General features: G+C 36.7%; 1 protein-coding gene across 1 annotated transcript; it reads left to right on the top strand.

The window, feature by feature from the left end:
* Positions 1-1,747: 1,747 nt before the first annotated feature.
* Positions 1,748-4,635, top strand: CBG07472 (the record flags this gene model as incomplete). The annotated part of the gene is made up of 6 exons (XM_045240555.1): positions 1,748-1,982; positions 2,040-2,530; positions 2,575-2,733; positions 4,064-4,225; positions 4,283-4,450; positions 4,471-4,635. 6 exons carry the CDS (start codon positions 1,748-1,750, stop codon positions 4,633-4,635), a joined length of 1,380 nt encoding a protein of 459 aa, XP_045093521.1.
* Between the last annotated feature and the right edge of the window lie 3,765 nt (positions 4,636-8,400).

Here is an 8,400-nt window from a genome sequence, read left to right as displayed (position 1 = left end):
CTAATATTAATCGGAAAATTTTTCAAAAGCAATTAGATATTTTAGATTTTATCTAAGACAAGTTGAGTCATTTTTCAGAAATGAACCGTTAATACTATAATAGAATGCCCTCAAAAACGTCAATTAGGAGCCAATACATCTCATTTCTTTTGGGAAATATCGTAAAGTGGTCAACTGACAAAATGCTTATCATGAAATCGCAAACATTTCATCAGTTGGCCCATTTTTGGTATCATGCATAGAAATTGAGATAATTGAGCTCAACATATCTTTTAATTTTTGAGTCATTTCATCTCTGGGAAAGATATGAAAAATGTGTCAACAGATGAAAAGTTTGTAATATTGTGAAGAAAATTTTGTCAGTTGACCAACTTTTGATATCTTTCACATGTTATAAGATATCGGCTCAAAGCTGATTGTTTAGGTGGTCATTCTTTGAGCGTGTCTACGGAATTTTCCGTTCTCAATTTGTTTTCAATTTCTTTCATATTTCTAGGCTTGTTGATAGCACTTTTAGTAACATTTAGTATTCCATGAAATCATCATTGTTTTTGTACTTGTATCCTTAGCTTAGATATTCAGCAATGCGATTGTTTTCGTCTGCTCCAAAAACATATTCACGTCTGTTTGGCAACTGCTACAACCAAAATCAAATTTCGCTAGCAGAATATACCAAAAATCTTGATTCACTTAATTTCATTCAAATTCAATCAGAATTATGACAGCTGAACCAGAATTGATAAGAGGCCAAGTCTGACACACATGTCCAATATGTCTTGAAAATAAGTTGGCACTATTTCTGGTTCAGAATCAACATCTTTGTTCTTGTGAACATTACATTTCTGAAAGAAGTGTTGCTTTTAGATTTATTGGCTACTCGACTACTCCAACCATTTAGTTCAATGTCACATTTAAAAGTTAGGCGTAAGCTCACTCTCTCAGCTAATCAGGTTTAATTCATATCTCAAATTTGAATGACGAGACAGCTACTCCCACGTGAAATATTGCATTTTCTCATGACATTCATAAGTAAAACATTTTCCATTAGTTCCTTCTCAGACATTCAAAATTCACGCTGTCTAAAGAAGATTCCCTTTTTGATTCACCGACCAATTACTACAAAGAAAAAGTTTCCGATTAGGTTGTCTAGATAAGATGGATTTCTGGGACAAACATAGTTAGTGAGAGCCTTCTGAATGTATGAGCAATTTTATGTCGGGATTCCGCATATCCGTCTCTTCTCATTTCCTCCAAGCCCATCAGTTCTGGACCCTTCAAAAAGTACTTTTCTGGCTTTAGAAACCAAAGCAATCTCTGCTTCTCATTCTTGGTATCGTGTCTGATACGTTTTCCGGAGTAATATTGGCGCACACTATACTAATCTTGTAGTGAGTAAGGAGATTAGGCTGCTCTCTCTTTCTCTGCATGTTACGTCTAGGAGCCTTGGCAGTCACATAGCCATGTCTTACGTTCGAGGCACTTGAATGTGGCTGTCATGGAGACGAAGTCTGGTCCGCCCCCTCCCTCTCGAACGAATACAAAGCTTTAGTTTGAAGTGACCAGCCAGGTGCTTTCCAGACTTGTTTCATTCCTTTTTGGGAGAAAAATAGAACTGTCTTGGACCAACTTAATCATTTTTTGTTGTTATCTCCGTGTTGATATTCCCTTCAAAAAAAACTTAAAATTGAAACAAATAAAAAATCATTTCAGAAACAACAAATATAATCTCTCAAACTTGTCTCACAAAATGTTCTCAAGCGACGTACACCGTCCTCATCTCTACAAAATATCTCCTAATATGACTCTCAATGAATACAACGCAACACCGTCTCCCCCATTCACACCTCCGTGCTATGCTCCGATGACTCCGGTGTCGTTTGGATCTATGTATTCGAATCCTGATACTCCAAGCAGCGATCTTCTTAGTTTAAGCCCAAATAAGTCTGCCGAGTATAGTTGGCTAACTGCTAATGGATCTATGAGTGAGTTTCATAGACTTCTGATATGACGGAAACTTTTAACTTGGTTTTTTTCTGCAGACCCACCTAAGGTGCTCCTGGACACTTCTACTAGCCGATCATACTCATCAGTTTTCGATGATAGTGGATCATCTCGAAGCTCCAGTGATGTTCTTTCCGATTACTCTGACATGTACAGTCGGGAATTGATGGATTACTCGACACCTACTGGAATTAAAATTGGTGCTGCTCCGATCTTTTCTCATGTTCTCCAACAACAACAACCAGTCCTTGCTCCATTATTGTCCTCAACAGGAGAAGAGCATCTTAATCTAATCAATCTTGCCGAGAAGTGCAAAAACAATTCAACCAATGGGAACGGCATCTCAATCAAACAAAAACTGGAACAATCTATCAGAGAAAGAAGTATGATGAAAAATGATTTGCTCAATATTGTGAAACATCCGCCAATCTTGTCACCACTCCCGGAAGATATTATGGAGATCAATGAAACACCGAGAGTTGCCAAGAAATCCAAGAAGAAAAAATCAAGACCACGTCTCTCTGCAAGTGTGAGTGACAGGTTATATAGTCGTGAATGGGAGATTTGTTTCAGGGAAAACCAATTGGGCGTCCATTAGGGTCATTCAAAGTTCCTCAAGCAGAACCATCGGTGAAAAGAAGAACGTCATACGTGGATGATGGAGTTCATAATATTTGTCTTTGGAAGGGATGTGCAACCGAGTTCACAAGTAGTGATGTGAGTGTGATTAGTGTCAGCAATCACTGACAGGAAGGGGAAATGAAAATGTTATAGAGCATCGGTTAATAAGATACAAGAAAACGTATTCTTCAGTTGATTTTCGGCCATTTCGGCCATTTTCAAAAGTCAGCTCGGCTGTCAAGTTTCCTATCACTTTGAAAAATTAGGAAGGTGTAAAACAGACATAGATGGAACCTTTTTCATTCACAGAACTTTCTGAAAATTCTTAGTTTTTCAGATATTTGCCAGATTTCAAACGATCCCATTTTTGGGGCAATTTTGTATATAAATGTTGAAGGAAACAAGTGACTTTCAAAAATCGGACAATAGCTGAAAAACTAGGAATTTTCTAAAAATTCTGTAATTGAAACCTTTCATTCTGTTTCTTTTAGATTTATTGGCTACTCGACTACTCCAACCATTTAGTTCAATGTCACATTTAAAAGTTAGGCGTAAGCTCACTCTCTCAGCTAATCAGGTTTAATTCATATCTCAAATTTGAATGGCGAGACAGCTACTCCCACGTGAAATATTGCACTTTCTCATGACATTCATAAGTAAAACACATGTCTGTTTCACATTTTCCAAAGTTTTCAAAGTATTTAGAAACTTGACAGCCTAGCTCCAGCCCCTGATAATGTCAAAAATCAACTGGAAAATACGTTTTCGGATATCATATTGACCGGTAATGTAAATAATCAGGCTCTCGTCGGTTTTTTGTACCCCTATTTTTTTAGGCAAATACCAAAAAATAAAGCATTTATGCAAATTGGTACTTTGAAAAACTATAGGCCTTATTTTTCATTTACGAGACTCCGATGGTTTTAGGGGCCTCCATTTTTAATAGATCTTAAATTCTAGAACATAGCCAGTTCATTTCAAAAACTCATTTTAAAGGTGGGGGGACAAGAGATTTTACGGGGGATTTTCGGGGCCAGAGTATGCATTCTACCGTGACGGTGTACAACGCTTAATGTCACACTGCGTACATCTGTCGTCCTCGCCTTTATGTATGCAATCGAGGTGCCGCTCTCTCTTTGCCCACGTAGCTCAGTCGGTAGCGGCGCCGCACCCCCAATCCTCGTCCTCACAAGTTCAACTCCTCGAGGGGCATATTTAGACGGAATATCGAGAACATTATTTTTTTCAGTTCCCCCAACCTTTAAAAGGAAAGTGTACGTTCAGAAGATTTTCTCTAACGTTGACACGATTTTTTATTCCAATGTGACAAAAAAATATGTAGTTTGGGACTATCTCAGGATTTCACCGGTTTAGGGCAGTAAAATGTAGAGTTGCCCTCTTAAAAGGACACTAAGTAATCAAAAATTTCCCCACTTTTCAGCTATTCTATGACCATGTAAAAACGCATATGGCTGAATATGGACATCGCCTGCGAGTCTGCCACTGGGACGATTGCATTCGTGAGCAACGCCCATTTGATGCTTTCTACAAAGTGCAAGTTCACATTCGAACTCACACTAAAGAAACTCCGTTTCATTGCAAAGTGAGTGATCCGTCTAAAAAAACTTGATCTACTAAAACACCGAACTCTTTTTTCTAGGCTCCAGGGTGCTTGAAGTCCTACAAACGTCTGGAAAACCTGAGAGCTCACGCACTCACCCACAGAGAACTCGAGCATTTCACTTGTTCCGTCTGCCAGAAACTGTTTGCTGATAGGGAGGACTGCGAGAACCACGAGAAGAAACAGCACGCCTCCAAAAATTCAAGAGTCGGTTGTTCCAATTTTAGACTTTTAAAAAATTCAAATATTTTCAGAATCCATACCTGTGTCTTTCTTCTCAATGCGTGAAACGTTATGCAGATCCATCTGCTCTCAAAAAGCACTTGAAGAACAATCATCCACAATTACTGCCAGCGTATGAAGCAAGAGAATATCGTCAGCATCTTCCATAACCTTAGTAATTGCTCTCCCCAACTTTTGATGGTCTCCCTGAAATGTAACCGGTTTTATAAGCCATCAAGTAACCAGTGTACGAATTAGATTCCAAAAAATCAAAAGTAAAAATGATAGAATTATATTTAGTTCAATCAACAATAGATGTAGTTTTAAAACTTTATTTATTAATTTAGGACTAATTTACTCTTGTTCCAATCAAAACTTATTATATGTATCTTTCAAAAGCCATCAAAATTCTTAAATCAAATTTTTTGTCGCCATGCGTTCTCAAATTTGGTATCTTAAAGTTTATTATTCAATTTTTAAAAAAATATTTTCACTTGCCTCATAATTTCTGACGTATTTAATAAAGTATTTTGTCGTGGGAAATTATTTTTCACTGGTTTTCAAGGTTCTATCCTATTAAATAGGCTGGCTCTGTGGATTATGAAATTTTTTCGAATCGACGGACTTGGAGTTTGTCAATGAACTGAAAAAGGGAAAACAAAAAAGATGGAGAAAAAGTTAAAAGAGGAAGAAGAAGAAGAAAAAATTCCGGACTCTCCCCTATCCTGTTGTTATCTAGTACATCTCAAAATTACTATAGCAACCGTTTCTTTTTGTTTTTTAACCTTCCGGTTTTTCTGAGTTCTTTTCAATTTCTACTTATTAAGAAGTCTGCTAAACCCGTCTACTTCTTTGTGTCTACAAGCATAAGTGTGGCAATATCCTCATTTTTGCTCTTCAAGCTTTTTCCTCATTTTTGAGGTTTTAGATAACGCCCTTTTTATTCTTAAAAACTTTTTTTTCAAATGTTCCTTTGTTTTCTTTCAGACACATGAACATTCCTGAGTATTTTCTCTTCAGTGCTCTGATCATCTACGTTTTCGCCTTCGTCTGGCTTCATTATGACATCAGACGGTTCAAACGACTATGTAAGAGACGCTATCCGGCAAATGATGCAGGGAATGAAATGTTGATGAACACGTAGAATTCGTATTTTTTAAAACTTAGAATTGATAATTTATTGATCAGAAGAAAATATGGCACAAAAGTTATAACGGGAGTTCTAGATAAAATCCCTAACGAGGTGAACCTAGAGAATGGGGAAGAAAATGGTATACATGTAAGGTTGGCAAGATATTTAAAAAAAGGGGAAAAGGTAAGCTAAAACCGGGTGATGGAAGATTGGATTAAGGTAGAAAATTGACCGGGAGTTAAAAATTGGGGAGTGTTCCTTACAATTGCATTCCAAATAGGGGCGGTGGTGAAAAAGAAGTCATCGGTACATTTATCTGAAAGAATAAGGGTCATAGGTCTCCTAGGACAGTCGGAAATTCTTAAGAAAAAGGATAATTCTGGCATATAAGAGGCGTCACTAATCATTTTGTAAAGAAGCATAAGTTTAGATTTAAGTCTACGATGTCTGATAGAGAAGAGGTCAAGTTGGGAGAAAAGATCTTGATAAGAAGAGTATGAGATATTGCATTTCTGGAAGACTTTACGGGTGAAGAAACGGAGTGGTGATTCGAGTTTTTGAGAGTGTTAGGAATTGGAGGGAGGAGAAACGATTACTGAACAGTACTCAAGAGAGGGGAGTACGTAGGTCCTGAATAAGTGAAGGTAAAAAGAGGAGTTGGTGGATTTGAAAGATTTCAAAAGTTGTTTGGATCGGAGAAGTGAAACAGCAACCGATTTGTTTATGTGTTGGGTGAACTTAAGTTTGGAGTCGGTAATAAGTCCTAGATCACGAATATTGTCAGAAGACTCAATAGCTGAGGAGGAGATGAAAAGGGGGGCGTGCTTGTTCCTTGAACCAAGGCGTAGAAGAGAATTCTTTGTATGAGCTAGAGGAAGCTTATTGTTTGTGGCCCAGGTATCTATAGTGTTGATTCCAGATTGTAGAAAGGAGGGATCATGGGAATAGAGTTTTATGTCGTCAGCAAAAGCAGAGAAGTGGAGACCAGTGGGGATACTTTCAAGAAGATCATTAATGAAAATGATGAAAAGGAGAGGTCCAACCACTGATCCTTGCGGAACACCAGAGGGAACCGGGAAGGAAGATGGATCAATGTAGTTATCGACTTTGACAGAAAAAGTGCGGTTAGACAGATAGTCCCCAAGCCAACTGATTATGATAGGCGGGATTAAAGATTATCCTGCCAAATGACTCCTCAATTTCAATGTTTGTACATTTGTATCTCCATGTGGAAATGGACCCATATAAACCGGTTTTCTTGGCTTGTTATGTTCAATAATGTAAAAAAACATAAAACAAGGAAAACCACTTCAATTGAATACGTACAGTACCGGCCAATAAGATAAACAAAAACGTGTTTCAGTTAATTTTGACTATTTTCAGGAGTCTGGAGCTTGGCTGTCAAGTTTCCGACCACTTCGATAGCGTTAGAGGGTGTAAAAAAACCTAGATTGAAAAGTTTTAGATCCCAGAATTTTAAAAAGTTTCTCAGTTTTCCAGCTGGTTGCTGGTTTCTTGCAGACACCTGTTTCTTTCAAATATTCAGTACAAAAAAGTCCCAAAAATGGATGTCTTTCAGAAATTGGCGACAATTGCTGAAAAAACTAGGAGTTTTCAAAAAAACCTTGAATGCAACGTTTTCAATTCAGGTCTGTTTTACACTTTTCAAAGTTTTTTAAATGATCGAAAACTTGACAGCTGAGCTCCAGGCTTCTGAAAATGACCGAAAATCGATAGAAACACAAAATTTTATGTTTTATAAATCGGTACTGTAGTTCGGAAACTCCATGTCACAGTTGGGCAACTGCAAGGCTAAAACCTTGGATCTCTCAATGCTGACTTCCAAAAATTTCCTCAGGAAATGGGATTGACCCCTACGTTACCTCACTGGCAAGAATAAAATGAAATTTGACACACCAACAAAAATGTTTTTGATATTTGAGTATACACAATCTGCAACTCAAATAGAAAATTCGCAGCAGGTGAAACTTTATCGAGAAACAAATAATCATGCGAATATTAGGACGCCAATACATAATTTCTGGTTGAAATATGATGAAACAGGCGGTGCAAAATTATTTTCATGAAGAACCATATTGAGAAATTAATTTTTCGGCTCTAGTTGTTATTTTGGATTTTAAAGAAATTTTTGGATTTAAAAAAAAATTTTGGATTTTAAAAAACATTTTGGATTAAAAAAAATTTGGATTTCGCCAGAAATTTTTGGATTTTAAAGAAAATTTTGGATTTTAAATCAGAAATTTTTGGATTTTAGAGAAATATAACGAGATCATGCCCGAATAAGCGGAACAATGGTTTTTTTTGAAACAGTACAAGTACAAGTGTTTTATTTATCAACGATTGTAGGAAATACCAATTTTTAAAAAGTTAAAAAATTTTATCGTTCTTATCATTCGTTAAAATCAATTACCCACCCTTCTCCAACATCACACTGAAAATATATTACGAGAATGTGTTTATGTATGATATGTTCACCTTAAAATCGGTTTCGGAGGTAGTGATTTTTATCCGAAACGGTTGTTGTGTGCGTGGAAGAAACCTTCTTTCCTCATTGTCCCAATGAGAGTCAAAGAAAGAATTGAAAACAATGAGCTAAAATCACAATTAATTTGAAAGTTACATTTTTTGAAACTAACATTGTTTTCTTCTCTCATCGACATGAAGAAATGAATCGTTTCTCGGTGTCCAGTTTAACTCGTATGTAAATATATATCGAATCTAAATTAAACTTAATATTTTAAAAAACATGAAAGTCTACCTTGTTTCCAGTGAAACGTCAATG

This window comes from Caenorhabditis briggsae (assembly GCF_000004555.2).
Source record: "Caenorhabditis briggsae complete genome, chrX, whole genome shotgun sequence".
Taxonomy (NCBI): Eukaryota; Metazoa; Nematoda; class Chromadorea; order Rhabditida; family Rhabditidae; genus Caenorhabditis; species Caenorhabditis briggsae.
The sequence above is the reverse complement of the archived record's forward strand: the minus strand, read 5'-3'. Positions and strand labels throughout refer to the sequence as shown.